Here is a 23158-nt window from a genome sequence, read left to right as displayed (position 1 = left end):
TCCTAGAGAGATTTACATGGTTATCAAAATGTTACGCCAGGGTAAGCCTGCATGGAACACAACCCTAATTTGAAGTGTTTCTCAAATCAACTATGGGGAAAATGTAATGGTGGAAAAAAACAATTGGAACCATTTCCCTGTTTGACCACTAGGTATTATGACTCTTGGTACTCTCTTAGGCCAAGATGCAATCAGATCAGCAGTAACCCACATTTAGCTGACAAATGCATATGTGGCTTTTCATTGCTTTTGTTTAGGCGGTGTCAGATGTGTAATGTTAGACCTGTCAAATCTACAAGCGGCTCTTGACGTTATCTATCGCGGACATTGCCATGGAATGAACTGAGTAGAAATTCCATGCAACTGTTATAAGTTCAAACACTGGAATGTGTGATGTAATGTACACCGATTTAGTCTGATAAATCCTTTGATATTTAATTATTTCTATATAGCCTGCAGTTTCTCGTTCTAAACTTCTAAAGCGGGTGTGGTTTCATGACTACTACAAAAGCAGCTCACTGATTCGACAGCTATAATGCAGGCGGTTACACCACAGACAAAAGGGTAAACCCAGACACGTCACAGGGTATAAATCTGAAGCATTGTTTAGAATTTAATGAGACAGCCCCAAGTTTTGCCAAATTATGTCGTCTGGTCTTTGGTGTCCCAACGCAGGTAACGTAGCGGGAAATAGTTAGGGTGGCTAATACGGGAGCAGCATTAGCCACCCTAACACGATGGTGTAATGGGATTTTATTAAGACTAGCATATTTCCCTTTTTGGGGGGACTGCACAAAAAAAGTGACTTTTTCCTAAAATGCCACTGCTATTCAAGAATGGCCCAGGTACACAAGACTGGCAATGCAGGATTTTAAAAACAACAAACCGGCAGCCCGCTACTTCTTTTAGTAAACATCTGAGGGATGGGGCTAGAGAGATATAACCATGCTCAAATGCATTGTCAGAGGATAGAATGCCCCTGTCCCTGGGGTAGTATGAAATACACAATTAAATAAATCCATTTAAGGTCACAGTCGTGGCAATGTGGCTAGGCTGTCAGCTGTAAGGTATGGTCTGTGGTGCAGTGGAAAGGGACCGTTGGCACCTAGCGGGAACCCAGAGAAGCTCCGATTCCGACTAGGCTTTCCGTACACGGTGGGCCAAGCCATCCAGGAAGTCCTTGTGCTGCTGTGTGACCGCTTGGGAGAGCAGGCTGGGTAGGGCCTGCAAATTGACTAGGATGGAGTCCAGTTTGTCGTCCAAACTACAAATCCTCCTATCCAGCTCCTCGCTGCGCAGCTGCAGGTCAGACACCAGGTCGTACATCATGTTCTGAGTCTGTGGCGCAAAAACAGAGAAACTTGTGATCAGTGTTTAGAAAGAAATATATAAATTAAATATGATGATAATGAAGATGATCATGACGGTGCACCTTGGCTAGATCCACAAGTGTGTTAGCCTGGTCGGTGAGTTTCATCTGTTCCAGTTTGACTCTGCGCAGTCTAGGGGAAAGTGAAGTGGAAGTGAGTTATGGAGGGCAAAGGTACGGGGTAAGTTGGGCTGCATAACATACTCACAGATATACGCACATCAACTATTTATTCAACAATGGTTTGAAAAGGCACACTACTTACTGGTGAATGGCTTGCAGAAATTTGCGCTGATGTTTGCGTACCCTGGCGTGATCGATCTTCTTGACTAACTTGGTGTGTTTGTAGATAAGCCATGTCTCTCTGAGTACATTGGCAGCTGTGTTTTTCACCTATAGGGAACATTCCAGAAAACAAATGTTTTGGTACAGTCCTATGACGGTATCTAGCCCGTAGCATGGGACTTGGGCCGGGATTCAAGCTGATCGCGCTTTGTCGGCAATGAACCTTTTAAAGAAAAGGCCATATCTCTGTCCAGTGTCTGTTATTTGCCCATCTTAATCTTTTCTTTTTACTGGCCAGTCAGAGATATGGCTTTTTCTTTGCAACTCTGCCTAGAAGGCCAGCATCGCAGAGTCTCCTCTTCACTGTTGATGTTGAGACTAGTGTTTTGCGAGTACTATTAAATAAAGCTGCCAATTGAGGACGTGTGAAGCGTCTGTTTCTCAATGTACTTGTCCTCTTGCTCAGTTGTGCACCGGGGCCTCCCACTCCTTTTTCTATTCTGGTTAGAGCCAGTTTGTGCTGTTCTGTGAAGGGAGTAGTACCCAGTGTTGTACCAGATCTTCAGTTTCTTGGCAATTTCTCGCATGGAATAGCCTTCATTTCTCAGAACAAGAATAGACTAACAAGTTTCCGGAGAAAGTTATTTGTTTCTGGCCATTTTGAGCCTGTACTCGAACCCACAAATGCTGATGCTCCAGATACTCAACTAGTCTAAAGAAGGACAGTTTTTTTGTTATGTGTTCTATTTTTCATAAATATGAAATATTTCTTCCACGAAATTCCGTACAATTCAAATGTTGTCATGATTATGATCCAGGCCTACAGTTGATGACATGACAGCCAAACCCAGTGAGCACCGATTGATGCAGGACATCTATTGACGTTTATTATTGGTTGACATTTGGTCCATCCACACTGGCCTTGGGCGTGTTTGAGCAGATCACTTTTGTCAAGTCGGTGACCATCACAGATTTAGTCTTGTCTGGACCAGCTTTGATTTGCCCAATAATACTAGTCTATGACTGGTCTAGATTTTAAAGACGGCCTTGTTTGGGGGAAGAGCTCATTAGAATTATACTCATTGTACTTTGCAAGGGTTCAGTTGCTGTAACTGTTACTGAGAATGTTGTTGTAGTTAAAATATTATTTTGGTTGTGTCGTTAAACTTCAAACATGATCACTGCCATTTCTGAAGCTTTTGAAAAGTCTGACATAAGTGACAGAAACAATCATGAGTAATTGATACTTTAATCTCCATTTTGCCCCATTTTGCTATTTTATTGGGACATAATAACTTGGCATAATGTTTTCTTCTTTGATATTTTGCCGTAGAAGCAACAACCAAAATAGACGTCTTTTCAACTAAAACTAGATGTCAATAAGAGGTCCGGCAGAGTCGTCTTTTCAACTAAAACTAGATGTCAATAGGAGGTCCAGCAGAGTCGTCTTTTCAACATCTGTAAAAAGACACCTTGATAATGTCTTAAAATACATCTTATAAACTTTCACTTAGAACTGAAAACTAGAGTGGCTTCAATGTCCGATAACATTTTGCTTACTGGGTTACTGATTGAGGGGCATTGTCTTTATTTATAATGTCTCTTCATAAGACATTTTGATTATCCGATACGTATCAGGTTAGGGTCATAAATCCACGGGTTCAGTTCGGGTCAGGCCCAACATTCTGGAGCCATGAAGACCTCTGATGTCCACTTACTCGTTTATAGAGCTGAGTGTCCATCATAAAGTTGTGAACATGCTTCTCAGCTCTGGTCAACTCGGACTTCCTGGCAACTACAGCAACCACCAGGGCAGTGCAGCCAGCCCCCTGGGGAGAAAAGACAAAGGCAGTAATACTTTTTCATGGGGAAAAGTGTTGTCTTTATATCTCATTAGATATTATTTATTCGATATAATAACACATGTACGTATTATTATAATATGTTTGTTTCGTTGCTGTTGCCAGTGTATTATCACCATAGTTCATCCAACTACAAACCCCTTCTCAGATTACACTGATCTGGTTCTGGGTACTAACTCCTAAACTTGGGACAGGGTTAACTATCAGGTATCATATTGAGTGTTTAGGTTTAGAGGGTCTACACCAGAAGTTAATGCTTATCTGTAGGAGGACGGTATATGGTGTGTGCAATTAAGCTTGGAATGTACTGAATGTAGGGAAAGTGGCAGGCATTGATAAGGGGAGAGAGCCATGGATTAGTGATGAAGGGGGTCGAGGTCAGGTCAGGTCACATTAAGGGAGATAGAAAAGTTTATGGCCCGTATCACTTAGTGCCCTGCCTAGCAGTAAAGATACAATGTTTGTACAGACGTGTCGGAGGAGACTCTAGGAGGAAGGGTTAAATATCAGTGTTTGTGTGAAAAGGTTTTTGTCTTGGTTAAACTTGGTTAAGTTTTCATAGTGTCCGTTGAGTTTTTACTCTGAGAAATTCAAACTTAACACCTTAGAGCTGCCTCATCCTGAATGTCATAGATCTCTTTTGACACTTGCGGATGCATAGGAAACATACCATGATTCCAGTCAGCAGACACACACCCTTTCCACAGTAAGTGTGAGGGACCATGTCTCCATAACCAATGGAGAGAAATGTGATAGAGATGAGCCACATTGCCCCAAGGAAGTTATTAGTCACTTCCTGTGTGTCATGATACCTGGAGGAACAAGAAATATATATGTATTATAATAAACACGTATTACTTTTTTTTTTACAGTATAACATCTTATACTCTTTTCCATACATTTGTGTATGTTTCATTATATATCAAGCAAAGAGGCATAGTAGAAGTCCATAACATCTTGAGCTAACCCCAATCAAGAGGCATTCATCTTACATAAGGATCTTCTTCACTGAGAAATGTACTGGGTAGTAGTGATACAGTGTTGATGGAATGCCTACTGTGTCTGGGGCCTGTACCTCTCACATACACGCACCGTCCACGCTGCGATGATCCAACAAGAGACGCTGAAGACCAGCAGCACCGTGCCGGGGCAGATGGTCATGAGGGTCTTCATGACGAACCGCGTGTTGAAGTTGATCTTGTTGAGGGCGCCGATGCTGCGCGACGAGGCGTCCGTGAAAAGCTTGCTGTGCAGCAGCATGACGCGACCGATTAGGTAGAGCCTGAGGAACATGGGGATGGAGAGGACGAGGTCCACGTCGGCATTGGTCAATGAGTGTGGGTAGGTGAAGGCCAGCTGGGCTGTCCAGGTGAAGATGTACTGGCCCGGGATGGGGTGGATGGCACAGACCAGCAGCTCCAGCACAACCAGGAAGATCCGCTCATATGTCATAGCAATCCTCCAGTCATCAGCTGCATTGTCCACCATGAAGAGCTATGTGTGTAAGTGTAAGGATAGGAGGGAAAACAAGGAGATTTAGATGTGGGGGAAAAGAGAGCAAGGGGGAAAACTGTAACATTAATGTATTAATGGTGATGGTGGCATATCACCTGTATTTCCCGTGCATGGTACATCACAATGAGGCCGAGCAATACAGCAGTTGAAAGGCTGACGAGGCATTTCAGAGCAAATGAGTATGATGATTCCTGCAGGAAAGATAGACAATTAAGATCCCCTCTTTTAAAATGTCTTGTCTTACCATTACTCTAGGCCTCGTATTCATGGTAGACCTCTAATTCTGCATGACATTATGACAGGTCAATCCACTGCAATAGACATTTCTTACCTTCGTGTAAACCCCCCAGGACAGTTCCGTCTCCGTCACCATAACAACAATCCCAAACATCCCGAAAATCAAGGCATAGTCGCTCAGCTGTTTGCGCTTTCCAAATAGCGCTCTACGCTGGCCCAATCTGTAGCCAATGTCCTTAGTCCTCTTCTGTGGCGCGTCTCCTCCTCCCTCGCTGTTGCCCTTACTATTGTCCTCACTGAGGCCTTTGGAGAACACCTCCTCCAGGACGGACCTGTGGAGAGTCTGGAGGGGCTCTTGTCTTGCTGAGTCCAGCTCTGAAAGGTTGGGTGGCGATGCTCCTAAGCTGCTCAGGGGTCTCCCAACATCCCCATTGTATTTAGCGCTTGTCACAACTGTGTCGGGTGGGAGTGGGCTACTGCTCTTGGACAGGGAAGGCGTTGAACCAACATGGCCAACCTTTTTGGTATGAGGATGTACCCCTTGTTGTTGCCCTTCTCCCTCTAGTTGATGGTTCTCTGGCCACCGCTGGCTACTGGAAGAGGAGTGAGCACTGCTTTTGTCGCTAGTAGCCGGGAATGAATTCTTCACTCGTGGGCTGCTGCTGGATGGGTAGAGAGAACACTGATGGCATTTTAGGATGCTAAGATGGTCACAACACTGCTGCCTTTGAGGGTGTTGCTGTAGTTGCTGGTTTAAGTAAGGTTGTTCGCTTCCACAATGCACTCCACACTCATTGGCACAGCAGCTAGGTAAACCGTTTCCTAGCATCCATTGGTGTTGTGTATCTAAGGGACGTTTCTGTTGGTCCTGAGATTGAGACAAAACCAAGAGCTGCCTAACTTTACTTGACTCATTGCCATTCAGAGGTATATTGAGTGAAGGCTCTGTTTTCTCAGTAGCCGAAACTGGTGGTAGGTTATGCTCTTTAATCTTGAAATGATTATGGGTCTGCTGCTGCCATTGATTATACTCCTTCAGCCCGTCTTCTCCTCTGCATCGGGATGTGAAATTATCCTTCTCGGGATTGACAGTCCCTGTTGAGGGATCCTCTTGACTTGGTTTCTGCCTGAAAAACCGGGATGACGATGACACCAGGGAGTTCTGAGGATAGGAGTGGGTATACTGTAGAGAAGGAGGAGTTCCCTTCTTGGAGAATGTGGAGAGGCAGTCCTTCAAGAAGCCCTGCTTTGATTGTGGCTGGAAACCGGCCACGTCTGATCCATGTTTTGTACTAGGAGAATAGCAAACAGAGCCACAGTCCGCATCAGGACGTCCCACCGTGGTCCCATGCCACTCAGCCAACAGTGGGCTTTCACGCTGCAGTTCAAGAGTACCACCCACCTGGCTACAAAAGAGCAGGAGATCTTGATTGCTCAGTTTTGACAGTGTAGTTTTTAATGGTGGAGATTTCTGTGGTGGAGCGACTCCATTTGGAGTAGCCTGTGGCGGAGAAGTGGAAATGCTGTTATTGCTCTGCTCTGGTATTGACGTTTGGGGCTGGAGGGCAGTTCCAGAGTAGCGATACTGCATGACCTCAGGGGCTTTGTCTGGTAGGGACTGCCCTCGAGAGTTGCAGTGATCCGGGTCTTGGTCGTTGCAAGCGTCTCCTGTTGAATCGAGCCGACGCGTTGCATTGGTGGGTTTGACAAGAACCAGCCTCATAATGTATGATGATGATGATGATGATGATAATTATTTATTTAATTTCTTGTGTACTATGGCAGCTAAAAGCTGAATTGCAGTAACACATACAAGGAACCAAATTTCAATGAACAAAACGAGATAACAAGAACAAAAAGTCAGGGAGTTGAGGCAAGAATGGAGGATGAACAGTCTGAGGGATGGGGGGAGCATTTTGGTCACAGCAAGGGAGGTCGGTGGTCATATCAGAGTCAGTCCGAGACTGGTCCGGAGCCTTTACCACACCTCGCTGTCCCCGACGTCCTCAGCCTCTCCTTATGGACTCTGTAAGTTGCTGGCTAGCTACTCCTCCGTACTACCAATGTGTAGCACCTACTTGGGGGGTGCCCCAGAATCCGATGGCAGCTTAACTTAATGTTTCCTGTACATATTGTATATTTTATTCATATTTTGTTGTTTTTAACTGTCTTTTTAATAAACATTTAGTTTTTGTTAGTTAACTAAGTATTGTTTAATAATTTTATGAATTTAGAAAAAACGGTGATGCTGGCAAATTAGTTGAACATGAACTTAATGGGAAAATCTTGACACTTGTAACACTGTTTACATTGATGAACTGCAAAGACTTTGCTAGGAAGGAATCCAGTTTCAAATGAAAATGTTTCGCATTTTCAACCCAACTGCTTATGTTGGTATAACCATGTGCAATAGCCAATGCATTGTTGATCATTTTTTGAAGAAAGAAAATCCGATTCAGTCCATAATATTATTAATAACCTATTTCCTCAGGTTATGCCAGTTGCTGCGTCCATATTCATGGTGTATTACAGTCATCCAGCTAAAAGAGCGTTGGGTTCACACAAAAATAATCTGTAAGAAAGCAGAGGAAACATGAAGGAATACTATACAAAGACATTGACACTACTCCCTCTTAAAAGCTGTAAAGTATCTGATCAATAAGACATCCTTTTAAGTGAACAACATGCTCTACATTTTACGGCAAAAGCTAACAAAGATCCAAGTCAAACATAGAACTTCTAACAGATAAAACATTTTCAGGAGACCTGTGTATAACAGTCTCCCAAAGACTGTTGGAGAGCTCCTGTCAAAACCAGATGAGCCCCTCTGATAGGAATCATCCTCAAACAGGGATATCACCATTGCTACGGATGTAGGGACTAAGGACATATATAAACCTATATTGTCAACCATAACTGGGTTATCAATGTTGAATACACTATATAAAAAACCTTTGTGTGTACGCTAACCGTTGTCATTATTTAGCCTTGTGTATTTTCCGACTGAGCTTGTAGAATGTGGTGACGGTAAAACATCCACAGTACTATTCATTTTAGAAACTTATTAGAATCCCATATTATTCAATTGATTTTACATTTCCGTCTAACAGTGTCCTAATGCACCGCAGATACTTGCCCCCGGGACAAGAAACCTAGCCTAATTTATCAAACGACTACATAATAGTCAAGAAACTCCACAAGGAACTGGTTAAATGCAGTTCACAATATTGTGCATTTAAACTGAACAACTACCAGACCCTCTCTTTGCTTGCTTAACAAATGTATGACTCTTTAGGGAGAACAAATCTCCCATTTATTACTTTTCTCTGCTCTATCGACCCAAAGCATGAGAAATAACTGACTAGACCCCCGTAGCCCAGAGACTCTTACCTTGTTCCTTCAGATACGTTTCTCTCACTCTCCTTGTAGAAAGCCACGCACAACTTGGAAGTGATCTTGGCTAGTGCCGGGGCAGGGCACCGCTCGAAAGGCTTTTGAAGTGGGAGCCAGACAGCAGACTTCCTAGTGCTCAACACTTGAGATGGGGCCGCTTTCCTTTGAAAGTGATCATTAGGATTCAAACTGAAGAAAGGGCAGCTGCTGGGCTTATTAAAGGCCTGGCATGCAAATGCAATGGGGGACAAAGCATTGGGTCTGTGCGGGATACAGAAAATGATGTGACATCAGATCTAAGCAATAAGGACCAATTCACACTTCACACATACATAAATGGACTCAAAGCAGGCCCATAGATAGCTAAAAGAACAGTTGGTTGTATGGGGAGTCGGTCGGTGCTTTCAAAGCAGAATAGTCAATTAGGGGTCAGAGAAACTTGTCATTGATGTTTCGTCATTCAAAAGCCTACACAGAGCCTCTTATCTCCTCCGCCACAAGGATCATACAAAGCCTCTTTCTCGTTCATCTTTCCTTGCATCCTCTCTCCTTTAAAAAACGCATTGGAGAAAAAGGTCTCGTGTAGGACCTTGGGTCATCTTCTCCAATACGCTTGAGAAAGAGTTGACGGAAATAATATGCGTGGAATAATAATAAAGACAAACTGAGCAGGGGCCAAAGTTTCTTTAATCTGCACGTGAGCGAGATCACCTGAGCATAATACATCACATCAAATCTGTCCCACACTTGACTCACAACTGACTTGTTGTTCTCAATGTATGTTATATATCCTCCAGACACACAGGTTTGTCATTCATTCTTGAATCATAAACAGGGGAAGATTTTAGGTTTGTAATAGCAATCCAAGCTTTCTGCTCCAAACCAACTTTCCCCATTTAAGGGGTGCTTGGGACACTTCTACATTTTTGTGGTAAAAGGTTCCCATACCCAGCACTCGCTGCCTGGCATTGTTCTAGAGAACAATAGCCTATATACAGCTATTATATACAGCTATTAAGTGTCTATCGTATATACAGTTATCATAAATTATAGTACTTGCATCAGCCCATTGTCCAAAAGTGACATTGGCTTTCACCATAGCAAGTAATCATAAAACATTGGATTTAATCATGCATTTGATAACATACTTATGTATACATAATTAAACCTATAGGCTTAAGTTTTATATTACGCTTTATGTACTTATTTACTATAGTTGAGGGCTTAATCACATTGGATACCAGGGATTGTCTCTGAAGTTTCAAAAACATGTGGAGTTGTGACATTTGAATGAACAATCATATAAACTGAACAAAAAATATAAATGCAACATGTAAAGTGTTGATCCCATGTTTCATGAGCTGAAATAAAAAATGTAATGTTCCATATGCACAAAAAGCTTACTTCTCTAAAAGGTGTGGCATATGACATTGTGCTGGGGACAACAAAAGGCCACTCAAATGTGCACTTTTGTCACACAACACAATGCCACAGATGTCTCAAGTTTTGGGGGAGAGTGCAATTGGCATGCTGACTGCAGGAATGTCCACCAGAGCTGTTGCAAGAGAATTTAATGTTCATTTCTCTACCATAAGCTGCCTCCAATGTCGTTTTAGAGAATTTAGCAGTACGTCTAACCGGCCTCACAACCGCAGACCACATGTATGGCATCGTGTGGGTGAGCGGTTTGATGTCAACGTCGTGAACCGAGTACCCCATGGTGGAGGCGGGGTTATGGTATGGGCCGGCATAAGCTACGAACAACGAACACAGTTGCATTTTATCGATGGCAATTTGAATGCACAGAGATAAAGTGACAAGATCATCAGGGCCAGACGTTGTGCCATTCCTCTGCTGCCATCGCCTCATGTTTCAGCATGATAATGCACAGCTCCATGTCGCAACGATCTGTACACAATTACTGGAAGCTGAAAATGTCAGTTCTTCCATGGTCTGCATACACTCTTTCCTGTTACGCTCTTTCAAACTGGTGGCAGGCAAAATTACAAAGACCACTGCGTGCTTGGTCAGCAGGCTACTGTTTGAATGTTGCTGTGCTTTAAAAAAACATTGTAAAGAAAGGCAGCACAGGACACTGTCATAAGCCAAATAAATATTTGCCGTGCTTCAAAGGTATATTGTGTTGAAGTGAATTGTAATATAAATGTGGCATAAATTAAAAAACAAAGACAGTTGATTTAACAGCAAATATGGTAATGAGATTTATTGGTCGTCCTCTCAGTTACAACTTTCATTTGAACTAAAAAGAAACACTACCTATGCAGATTTACTTGGATAAGAGGGTTTTGACATATATATATATATATATATATTCCACAGTAACTTCTTACACCTGTCTGGTATTGGCATCTATAACAGTATTGTAGCAGAGTAAAAGGCATGGCTACAACAATACTGTATTCTTGTATAAATGCCAACTGCCGATTCCACCTTTATAAATATAAAATTGATAAGATATCTTATAGATCAGAAATTAACTAAATGGATGAGGATGTGAGTGTAGTCTGCTGAGTGTCATCCAGTGGCATAGCATGAGAGTCAAATTCAGGAACCACTGGGAACAAAAGATGTCACATGGATGCATTCCAATTCCCTTCCTTTTTACTGTAAGTGTGCACTTGTTGACTCCATTGTGTTTAAAAGCACTGGATTTGTGCAAGTATTCATTTTAAATCTATGAAAGGGAGTGAACATGTGTGCACTTCAAATCAGAGTTTAGTCGCGTACAGATTACTTGTTTCTAGCTCCAGCAGTGCAGTAAATGCCTGTCTGCACTTTGGGAGAAGGACAGGGAACCAGAACACAGCTAAACACTTTCAGTATCCTCTTCAGACGGAAACCTGGCTGAAAACGAGCACTAATGTAAGGCATATGCACACGGCTGAAAGTCTATTTAAATGGTGAAATGAATGTAGATCAAAATGCAGTGAATTTGAAAAACCCTAAATGATTGTGCTGTTTAAACAGAAGTGGTGGGCGTTAGGAGACACTTCTGAGCTGCAGCTCCTAAAACACGACTGACAAGAGATGTGGTGAGCTGTATGCTTTCAATAAATGATACGGCCTTTCTACATAAACGCTCAAACATGAAGGTGAGAAAATGGTACGTAAACCCGCATTACAGTGGGGGGGGGGTATATTTAGATTTACATTAATTTGAGATTTGAAGTATTTTTTTGTAGTCTTTTCAAATTTCACTTACAAAAAAGCAATAACAATCTCCATACAATTCAATGTAACCTGAAAGCAGATGCAGGATTCAGACCTAATATTGCATGATACCAGGATTAGCAACAACAGTATTGATGTATTGAGTGGGTGCACCTCATAAGGCCTTGTTAGGATGGGGAACAGGTGCCACAATACACTTTATCATAGGAAAAGGGGTGATCATTTCCAATGGTGCCCAAAATGGCAATTCATAACAAGTCAACAACTGGCTCTGGTCATGATATTTTCTTACGTGGGTTATTATTATCATCATCGGGGGGTTAATGGAGGCGATTACGATAGGCAAGAGTGCAGATCACATACCTGTAGTCTCATTCTCAGAAAGAATTAGATATGTTAGTGTATTGTGAACTGAAATAAATTACTTGAATCCCTTTTCAACATAAGTGCCAAAAACTGACAGTGGGAATAAAATCCATAAACTGCCGAGATTCTTCACAAGTGGACATGCACAGTAAAATAAAATCATCAGGAACATTGGTTGGGAGTTTGCTTTTCCTTGGCAAATCGGAACGAAACAAACGGAAGTCCCAAGGTGATTCCTTGCATCGGAGGTCCTTCCTAGGGAATGAATGCAGCTTTTCCAGCAACACATTCATAAATGGGGGAATAATTATAGGTTGGGGGCATCTTCCATCGTAAGGTCCAATGTGCATAGGTAAACAGTTTTTTTTTTAGCTGCTGCTGGAGTTGGTTCACTTTGTGTTGTAGTTGGCAAAGCGCTGGTTCAGGGGGTTCTCTGGCGACTTCATCCACTCCTTTTTCAGCTGTTGCTTGAGCTGCGACAGTCGCATGTTGGGATTCTCTTTTTTAAGAAGGGGCATGTTCAGATCCTCGAACGCGGCGAACGCTGCCTTCACCCTGCGCTCTGGGTGGCGGTCGAGCTCTTCAGCCGTGCTGGGAAAGAAACACACGAGGACGGGTTGAAATTTGGCTATCTATACTTCTCTCACGTTAGCTACTCTATTGACCAACATACTTATGATACCTGTCATGCCTGCTTCATCTTCTTTTATATAGCCTAGAGTATGAGAAGTAACTGATGTTATACAGTGCCTTCAGAAAGTATTCACACCCATTGACTTTTTCCACATTTTGTCGTGTTACAAAGTAGGATTAAAATGGATTCCATTTACATTTTTTGTTAACAATCTACAAATACTCTGTCAAAGTGGAAGAAAGTCTAAGAGCTTTGCACAGCTGGATTGCAAAACATTTGCCCATTATTCTTTTAAAAAAATTGTTCAAGCTCTGTCAAGTCTTTCCATAGACTTCCAAGCCAATTTAAGTCAAAACTAACTAGGCCACTCAAGAACATTCAATGTCGTCTTGGTAAGCAACTGCAGTGTATATTTGGCCTTGGGTTTTAAGTAATTTGTCTCCAAATGTCTGTTGGAAAGCAGACTGAACCAGGTTTTCCTATAGGATTTGGATGTGCTTAGCTCTAATTCCACTTCTTTTTATCCTGAAAAACTCCCTTGCCGATAACCCATCATGACCCATGATGCAGCCACCACAAAAATATGGATTTTCCCCAAACAGAACACTTTGTATTCAGGACAAAAAGTGAATTTCTTTAGTGCCTTATTGCAAACAGGTTGCATGTTTCGGAATATTTTGTAATCTGTACAGGTTTACGTCTTTTCACGCCTTCATTTGGGTTAGTATTGTGGAGTAACTACAATGTTGATTCATCGTCAATTACCTCCCCTCACAGCCATTAAATTAATGGTTTTAAAATCAGTGACATACAATCTAAATCCAATACATTTTAAATTTAGACTAACAACAATATGTGAAAAAAATCCAAGCATTGTTAATACTTTCTGAAGGCGCACCAAACCCTCTTTGTTGATAACGGTATGGTACACCAATGGAAATGCTCCCCTGGTTCTCGCCTGTAATCTTAACATTGTTACCCCCTACAAAAGCAACATGGAGAGGTTATGCCTGTATACAGTACTCTGTACCTGAGCATGGCAATGGCATCCTCTATGGTTCTAGCCTCCACAACACCTTCCTCAGGAATGACGCGATTCACGTTCTCTTCCAGGGGCGTCTCCAGGTGGCTCTTCTCTGTGGACACGAACATAGGAGAGGGAGACCATAAGAATACAACAGAACCCGGAGAGGAAAGAGAGCCTGGTTAATGATTGAAGGTATATTGGTAAGGTCATTGCCTTTCTCTTTGGGTTGCTCCTGCTGTTGTAGCTGCTGCTCGACATTCAGCATCTCCTCAATCTGGGCCCGAGTTACTTTGCCTGCCACCACAGCAGCAGCAGCAGCCTCCTTGGCCTTGCCCTTAATCTTTGCAGCCTCCTCATCTAAGAGCCGCTGGTTCTCCTTCTTTCGCTCCAGGGCCTCAAGGCGCTTTTTCTCCTTGTCATCCTGCAGGTTCAGAGAGGGGACATTTAAAGTCAAGCCTAAATGATCAGGCCCACTTCAACATTCAGTAGATTCTAGAGTGTGGTGTCTGTACATACATAACCAGATACTGGATCGTGATATAGCCCAATATAATACTACTGCAGACTATTTGACCCCGTGTGAGAATAGAAAACGGAGTGTGAAAGGTCTCACCTTCCTCTGTTCTTTCTTCAGGACATGTTTGTCGTTCTCCTGCCATAGTGCATCCTCCAGCTCCTTCTTCTTGCGGGCGTCTTCCACTGCTTTGGCCTCTGCCTTGCGGGCCTTGGCAGTGACTGCCTTGGAGTTCTCACCCTGGAACTTCTTCGGCATCCCTAAGACTAGGCCTATTCTTCAGCTGACAGAATCAATGTATTATTTTGACATTGTTTTCGCCGAACAACCTAACTATACAGCCATTCTATCATAAACCAAACTAGGTGGCAAGTTGACTCACCATCGAATTGACACAGACAAAAATGCTCTGAAATCGTAATAGAGTTAATTTACGAATGCACCCCCAGTAGCTAGCCAGGAAGCTAGCCAACTTTGGGAAAAGGAAAGGGGGATACCTAGTCAGTTGTCCAACAATGTATTCACCTGAAATGTGTCTTCTGCATTTAACCTCAATCAGAGAGGTGCTGGGGGGATGCCTTAAATGGACATCAACGTCTTCGGTGCCCGAGGAACAGTGGGTTAACTGCCTTGCTCAGGGGCAGAACAACATATTTTTACCTTGTCAGCTCGGGGATTCGATCCAGCAACCTTTCCCAAAAATGGAAAAATGACGCCGAAGAACATGGCTGACGTTTCACATTCTCCCAACCAATTGTGCTATTTTGTTATTCCTTTTTTTAGTTTTGTGTAACTTATTTTTTAAGTATTGTCTACATAATGTTGCTGCTACTGTCTCTTATGACCGAAAATAACTTCTGGACGTCAGAAAAGCGAGTACTCACCGTGGACTGGAAGAAACTTTTTCCTTTAACCTTTTGTGACTAGGGGGCAGTATTTTCATTTTTGAAAAAAAAAAAAAACATTCCCGTAGTAAACGGGATATTTTGTCAGGACAAGATGCTAGAATATGCATATAATTGACAGCTTGGGATAGAAAACACTAAAGTTTCCAAAACTGTAAAAATATTGTCTATGAGTATAACAGAACTGATGTTGCAGGCGAAAGCCTGAGAAAAATCCAATCCGGAAGGGCCTCATATTTTGAAAGCGCTGCGTACCAATGTGTCCCTATTGAGCAGTGAATGGGCTATCAACCAGATTACTCTTTCTCTACAGCATTGTGACGTAGTTTTACGCATTTATGTTGAAGAATACCCGTAGGCGGCTACATTGCGCAAGTGGTCACCTGATGCTCGCGTAAAATACAGAGGTAGCCATTACTCCAATCGATCCTACTGAAAAACGAATTGTCCCGATGGATATATTATCGAATAGCTATTTGAAAAACACCTTGAGGATTGATTATAAACAACGTTTGCCATGTTTGTCGATATTACGGAGCTAATTTGGAATATTTTTCACCGTTTTCGTGACTAATTTCCGGGCGATGTCTCAGCCAAGCGTGAAGAACAAACGGAGCTATTTCGCCTACAAAAATAATATTTTTGGAATAAAGGAACATTTGCTATCTAACTGGGAGTCTCGTGAGTGAAAACTTCCGAAGCTCATCAAGGGTAAACGATTTCATTTGATTGCTTTTCTGATTTCCGTGACCAAGTTACCTGCTGCTAGCTGGACAAAATGCTATGCTAGGCTATCGATAAACTTACACAAATGCTTGTCTAGCTTTGGCTGTAAAGCATATTTTGAAAATCTGAGATGACAGGGTGATTAACAAAGGACTAAGCTGTGTCTCAACATATATCACTTGGGATTTTCATGAATAGGAATATTTATGTCCGTTGCGTTATGCTAATTAGTGTCAGATCATGACAACTTCGTTTTGTGGTGGTAAATAGACGGGATGGGGTGTCACTAGAGGCTAACGGGTACGATGAGAAGGATATCCTGCTTTCATTGGAACAGGCCCAGATCCACACTTTTTGCATGAAGACGCCGGAAAAGGGACGCAGATCGGGGATCCTTCTGAGAATCCGGAGGCGAGCGCGTAAACTCCCAATGCCTTCCATGCTTCTTGTTAATGTGCAATCATTGGGAAATTAAATGGATTACCTACTATTAAGATTATCCTACCAACGGGACATTAAAAACTGTAACATCTTATGTTTCACCGAGACGTGGCTGAACGAAGATACGGACAACAGAGCTAGCAGGATTTTCCATGCACCGGCAAAACAGAGACGCTGCTGCTGGTAAGACGCAGGGTGGGGGTGTGTGTCTTTTTGTCAATAACAGCTGGTGCGCGATGTCTAATATTAAAGAAGTCTCGAGGTATTGCTCGCCTGAGGTAGAGTACCTTATGATAAGCTGCAGACCACATTATCTACCAAGAGAGTTCTCATCTGTATTATTCGTAGCCGTCTATTTACCACCACAAAACGAAGCTGGCACTAAGACCGCTCTCAACCAACTGTATAAGGACATAAGCAAAGAAGAAAATGCTCACCAAGAAGCGGCGCTCCTAGTGGCCGGGGACTTAAATGCAGGCAAACTTAAATCCGTTTTACCAAATTTGGTGTAACCAGTGGGATCCTAGACCACCTTTACTCCACACACAGAGATGCATAGAAAGCTCTTCCCCGACCTCCATTTGGCAAATCTGACCATAATTCTATCCTTATGATTCCTGCTTACAAGCATAAACTAAAGCAGGAAGTACCAGTAACCCGCTCAATACGGAAGTGGTCAGATGACGTGGGTGCTACACTACAGGACTGTTTTGCTAGCACAGACTGGAATGTGTTGCGGGATTCATCCAATGGCATTGCGGAACACACCTCCTCAGTCATCGGCTTCATCAATAAGTGCATCGATGACGTCGTCCCCAGTGACTGTACGTACATATTCTAACCAGAAGCCATGGATTACATGCAGCATCCGCATCGAGCTAAATGCTAGAGCAGCCGCTCTAGTGGGAGACTAATCCGGACACTTATAAGAAATCCCACTATGCCCTCAGACATACCATCAATCAAGAAAAGCGTCAATACAGGATTAAAATTGAATCCTACTACACCGGCTCTGGCGCTCGTCAGATGTGGCAGGACTTGAAATTATTGGAGAACCAACTAAGCCAATACCGATTGATCGGACAATTTTTTTAAATGTATTTGTAATAATGGCAATTACAACAATACTGAATGAACATTTATTTTAACTTAATATAATAAAATCAATTTAGCCTCAAGTAAATAATAAAACATGTTCAATTTGGTTTAAATAATGCAAAAACAGTGTTGGAAAAGAAAGTAAAAGTGCAATATGTGCTACGTAAGAAAGCTAACGTTTCAGTTCCTTGCTCAGAACATGAGAACATATGAAAACTGGTGGTTCCTTTTAACATGAGTCTTCAATATTCCCAGGTAAGAAGTTTTAGGTTGTAGTTATTATAGGACTATTTCCCTCTATACCATTTGTATTTCATTAAGCTTTGACTATTGGATGTTCTTATAGGCACTTTAGTATTGCCAGTGTAACAGTATAGCTTCCGTCCCTCTCCTCGCTCCACCCTGGGCTCGAACCAGCAACACAACGACAACAGCCACCATCGAAGCAGCATTACCCATGTAGAGCAAGGGGGACAACTACCAGAAGGCTCAGAGCGAGTGACGTTTGAAACGCTATTAGCGCGCGCTAACTAGCTAGCCATTTCACTTCGGTTACACCAGCCTCATCTCAGGAGTTGATAGGTTTGAAGTCATAAACAGCGCAATGCTTGACGCACAACGAAGAGCTGCTGGCAAAATGCACGAAAGTGCTGTTTGAGTTAATGTTTACGCGCCTGCTTCTGCATACCACCGCTCAGTCAGATACTTAGATACTTGTATGCTCAGTCAGATTATATGCAATGCAGGACACGCTAGATAAGATCATCAACCATGTGTAGTTAACTAGTGATTATGATTGATTGTTTTTTTATAAGATAAGTTTAATGCTAGCTAGCAACTTACCTTGGCTTACTGCATTCGCGTAACAGGCAGTCTCCTTGTGGAGTGCAACAAGAGAGGCAGGTCGTTATTGCGTTGGACTAGTTAAATGTAAGGTTGCAAGATTGGTTCCCCGAGCTGACAAGGTGAAAATCTGTCATTCTGCCCCTGAACGAGGCAGTTAGCCCACCGTTCCTAGGCCGTCATTGAAAATAAGAATGTATTCTTTACTGACTTGCCTTGTTAAATAAAGGTATAAATAAATATATACATTTTTAAAAAATTGGCAAATCGGCTCTCAAAAATACAGATTGTTATGAAAACTTGAAATCGGCCCATAATTAAATCGGCCATTCCGATTAATCGGTCGACCTCTAGTCCAAACATACCAAGACAGTCATAAAGAGGGCACGACAAAACCTTTTCCCCCCTCAGGAGACTGAAAAGATTTGGCATGGGTCCCAGATCCTCAAAGATTTCTACATCAAGAACATCCTGACCGGTTATGTCACCGCCTGGTATTGCAACTGCTCGGCGAATAGTTTTATGGGCTTTCCTCTGAACCACCCAGTACATCACTGGGGCCAAGCTTCCTGCCATCCAGGACCTATATATGTTTTTATTTTACCAGGCAAGTCGGTTAAGAACAAATTCTTATAATCAATGACTGCCCCTGACGACAAATTTGTATCGTGTCAGCTCGGGGATTCAATCTTGCAACCTTTCGGTTACTAGTCCAACACTCTAACCACTAGGCTACGCTGTCTCACCATAAAACTGTCAAAGGAAAACCCATAAAATTGTCAGAGACTCCAGTCATAGACAGTTCTCTCTTCTACCGCACGGCAAGCGGTACCGGAGCGCCAAGTCTAGAACCAAAAGTCTTCTCAACAGCTTCTACCCCCAAGCCATAAGACTGCTGAACAATTCATAAAATCGCCACCGGACAAATTACATTGACGACCCTCCCCCTTTTGTACACTGCTGCTACTCACTGTTTGGTTCTTACATATGATGAGCCACTTCACCCCCACCTACATGTACAGACGGTACCGGTGTCCCCTGTATATAGTATCGTTATTCTTATTGTGTTACTTTTTATTATTCTTGTTTTTATTTTAGCCGACTTAGTCAATATTTTCTTCTTCTTGAACTGCACTGTTAAGGTCTCGTAAGTAAGCATTTCAAGGTAAAGTCTACACTTGTCGTATTCGTGTGTTGCAAATAAAGTTTGATTTCGGCCCAACGCTCTAACCACTTTGGCCTGTTAGCTTGGGTGCTTGACTGCCGTTGTGAGGTCAGAACGTCTGATCAACCCTACTCCTCAGCCAGAGAGTTTACAAACTAAGTGATGCAATTTACGGACGCTCAACACCAACCAGTTGGTTATGGCTGGTGTCAGTAAAACGCATAATAGAAATGTTGCCAGCTGCGCAGTTAGTCGCCAACGCTCTGGATAACACGAAACCAGCCCAACCAGCACTGCTAGGGCGAGTAAAATGGTCAGAGTGAAGTGTTCTCTCATTTATCTGGGAGTAGCTAGCAAGCTAGGAGTAGGGTTGATAAGATCGTTCTGACCTCAACCGCAGTCAATCACCCAAGCCAACTGGCTAACGTTGGCGAGGTTTGCTTGCTACTTCCAGACACAAATGAGAGAACACCTCGCTGACTATTTTACTCGTCCTAGTAGAGCGGATTAGGCTGTTTTCGTGTTATTCAGAGCGTTGGTGATTAACTCTGCAGTTGGCAACCATTTAATTACACCTTTTTGCCGACGTTTACTGACACCGGCCATATTCAACGAGTTTTGAACGTTCGTAAATTCATCAGTTATTCTGCGCTCTCGCACACAGACGAGAGTGCTCTGAAATCGAAGAAGATAGCCAGAGTGAATTTACGAATGCGCCCATAGTTAGGCACCTGCAACATCACGGTCTTTGTGGCTCAGTTGGTAGAGCATGGAACTTGCAATGCCAGGGTTGTGGGTTCGAGTACCAAGGGGGACCAGTACGAAACGGTACAAAAATAGATCCACTCATTGCTGTAAGTCGGCTTGGGTGCTGCTAAGAGCATCTGCTAAAATGTAAACATGTCATCGGCTACCAATGGCTAGTTGATATAGCTAGAAGCTCTCCATGACAACTATAGCATGATAACGTTAACAAACTAAGCCAAACGTTAGATACCTGAGTCACACTAGTACCCAACATATAAATACAAAGGCTGGCCAACTTGCATAACGTGCTGTTTAGCTAACGTTAGCTATAGAAGTTAGCTAGCTACTAAGCTAAAGTTAGCTAGCAAAGATGAACAAATTAAACATTTCATAGAGTCTGAATTCGTGGCAATTGACTAGTAACCAATGTAAAAAAAATATGTATGTTTGTGAAAAGCAAAGGGTCGTACCTGAGCGACAACAGGTTATTGTTGTTTCGAAAAGGCATCTGCCAGCCCCCCTTTCGTGACGATGACGTACTTCTTCCATGGGGGTTAACGGCAGTTGGGATCCAATGTTAATGGGGCATTACCGCCACCAGCTGGACGGGATGTTGAATAAGAAACTACAAAAATATATATATATTTTTTTCATTTCTCCTTTATTTAACCAGGTAGGCAAGTTGAGAACAAGTTCTCATTTACAATTGCGACCTGGCCAAGATAAAGCAAAGCAGTTCGACACATACAACAACACAGAGTTACACATGGAGTAAAACAAACATACAGTCAATAATACAGTAGAAACAAGTCTATATACGATGTGAGCAAATGAGGTGAGATAAGGGAGGTAAAGGCAAAAAAAAGGCCATGGTGGCAAAGTAAATACAATAGAGCAAGCAAAACACTGGAATGGTAGATTTGCAGTGGAATAATGTGCAAAGTAGAAATACAAATAATGGGGTGCAAAGGAGCTAAATAAATAAATAAAATAAAATAAAATAAATACAGTAGGGAAAGAGGTAGTTGTTTGGGCTAAATTATAGATGGGCTGTGTACAGATGCAGTAATCTGTGAGCTGCTCTGACAGCTGGTGCTTAAAGCTAGTGAGGGAGATTTTTGTAGTTCGTTCCAGTCATTGGCAGCAGAGAACTGGAAGGAGAGGCAGCCAAAGAAATAATTGGTTTTGGGGGTGACCAGAGAGATATACGTGCTGGAGCACGTGCTACAGGTGGGTGATGCTATGGTGACCAGCGAGCTGAGATAAGGGAGGACTTTACCTACCAGGGTCTTGTAGATGACATGGAGATAGCGGGTTTGGCGACGAGTATGAAGCGAGGGCCAGCCAACGAGAGCGTACAGGTCACAATGGTGGGTAGTATATGGGGCTTTGGTGACAAAACGGATGGCACTGTGATAGACTGCATCCAATTTGTTGAGTAGGGTATTGGAGGCTATTTTGTAAATGACATCGCCGAAGTCGAGGATTGGTAGGATGGTCAGTTTTACAAGGGTATGTTTGGCAGCATGAGTGAAGGATGCTTTGTTGCGAAATAGGAAGCCAATTCTAGATTTAACTTTGGATTGGAGATGTTTGATGTGGGTCTGGAAGGAGAGTTTACAGTCTCACCAGACACCTAGGTATTTGTAGTTGTCCACGTATTCTAAGTCAGAGCCGTCCAGAGTAGTGATGTTGTACAGGCGGGCAGGTGCAGGTAATGATCGGTTGAAGAGCATGCATTTAGTTTTACTTGTATTTAAGAGCAATTGGAGGCCACGGAAGGAGAGTTGTATGGCATTGAAGCTTGCCTGGAGGGTTGTTAACACAGTGTCCAAAGAAGGGCCAGAAGAATACAGAATGGTGGCATCTGCATAGAGGTGGATCAGAGACTCACCAGCAGCAAGAGCGACATCGATGTATACAGAGAAGAGAGTCGGTCCAAGAATTGAATTCTGTGGCACCGCCATAGAGACTGCCAGAGGACCAGACAGCAGACCCTCCGATTTGACACACTCTATCAGAGAAGTAGTGGGTGAACCAGGCGAGGCAATCATTTGATAAACCAAGGCTTGTCGAGTCTGCCAATGAGGATGTGGTGACTGACAGAGTCGAAAGTCTTGGCCAGATCAATGAATACGGCTGCACAGTAATGTTTCTTATCGATGGCGGTTAAGATATCGTTTAGGACCTTGAGCATGGCTGAGGTGAACCCATGACCAGCTCTGAAATCAGATTGCATAGCAGAGAGGGTATGGTGAGATTCGAAATGGTCGGTCATCTGTTTGTTGACTTGGCTTTCGAAGGCCTTAGAAAGGCAGGGTAGGATAGATATAGGTCTGTAGCAGTTTGGGTCAAGAGTGTCCCCCCCTTTGAAGAGGGGGATGACCGCAGCTGCTTTCCAATCTTTGGGAATCTCAGACGACACGAAAGAGAGGTTGAACAGGCTAGTAATAGGGGTGGCATCAATTTCGGCAGATAATTTTAGAAAGAAAGTGTCCAGATTGTCTAGCCCGGCTGATTTGTAGGGGTCCAGATTTTGCAGCTCTTTCAGAACATCAGCTGACTGGATTTGGGAGAAGGAGAAATGGGGAAGACTTGGGCGAGTTGCTTTGGGGGGTGCAGTGCTGTTGACTGGGGTGTAGGGGTAGCCAGGTGGAAAGCATGGCCAGCCGTAGAAAAATGCTTATTGAAATTCTCAATTATAGTGGATTTATCAGTGGTGACAGTGTTTCCTATATTCAGTGCAGGGGGCAGCTGGGAGGAGGTGTTCTTATTCTCCATGGACTTTACAGTGTCCCAGAACATTTTTGAGTTTGTGTTGCAGGAAGCAAATTTCTGC

At 42.9% G+C, this 23158-nt stretch overlaps 1 protein-coding gene and 1 pseudogene across 2 annotated transcripts; both read right to left on the bottom strand.

The window, feature by feature from the left end:
• Positions 1-170: 170 nt before the first annotated feature.
• Positions 171-6991, bottom strand: LOC118388531 (small conductance calcium-activated potassium channel protein 1-like; annotated as a pseudogene).
• Positions 6992-10858: 3867 nt separating this feature from the next.
• LOC118388540 (coiled-coil domain-containing protein 124-like) lies at positions 10859-20939 on the bottom strand. 2 transcript variants are annotated; one of them, XM_035777725.1, is made up of 5 exons: positions 20790-20939; positions 14494-14677; positions 14094-14301; positions 13884-13989; positions 10859-12810 (listed from the first exon to the last, which is right to left on the bottom strand). In XM_035777725.1, exons 2-5 carry the CDS (start codon positions 14650-14652, stop codon positions 12609-12611), a joined length of 675 nt encoding a protein of 224 aa, XP_035633618.1. In that variant the 5' UTR covers positions 14653-14677; positions 20790-20939; the 3' UTR covers positions 10859-12608. The 2 variants fall into 2 exon arrangements, with proteins under 2 accessions (XP_035633618.1, XP_035633626.1); XM_035777733.2 differs by lacking the exon at positions 20790-20939 and adding an exon at positions 14920-20054.
• Between the last annotated feature and the right edge of the window lie 2219 nt (positions 20940-23158).

This window comes from Oncorhynchus keta, chromosome 1, assembly GCF_023373465.1.
Source record: "Oncorhynchus keta strain PuntledgeMale-10-30-2019 chromosome 1, Oket_V2, whole genome shotgun sequence".
In the NCBI taxonomy this organism is placed as follows: Eukaryota; Metazoa; Chordata; class Actinopteri; order Salmoniformes; family Salmonidae; genus Oncorhynchus; species Oncorhynchus keta.
Note: the sequence above shows the minus strand (reverse complement) of the source record. Positions and strands in the feature narration are given on the sequence as shown.

Excerpts from the sequence above, each read along its gene's own strand:
- LOC118388540 (XM_035777725.1), bottom strand. The coding sequence starts at position 14,652 with ATGCCGAAGAAGTTCCAGGGTGAGAACTCCAAGGCAGTCACTGCCAAG. Across the intron at positions 14,302-14,493 it reads TGAAGAAAGAACAGAGGAAG|GATGACAAGGAGAAAAAGCG; the intron begins GTGAGACCTTTC and ends CTGAACCTGCAG. Across the intron at positions 12,811-13,883 it reads GATGCCATTGCCATGCTCAG|CACGGCTGAAGAGCTCGACC; the intron begins GTACAGAGTACT and ends TTTCTTTCCCAG.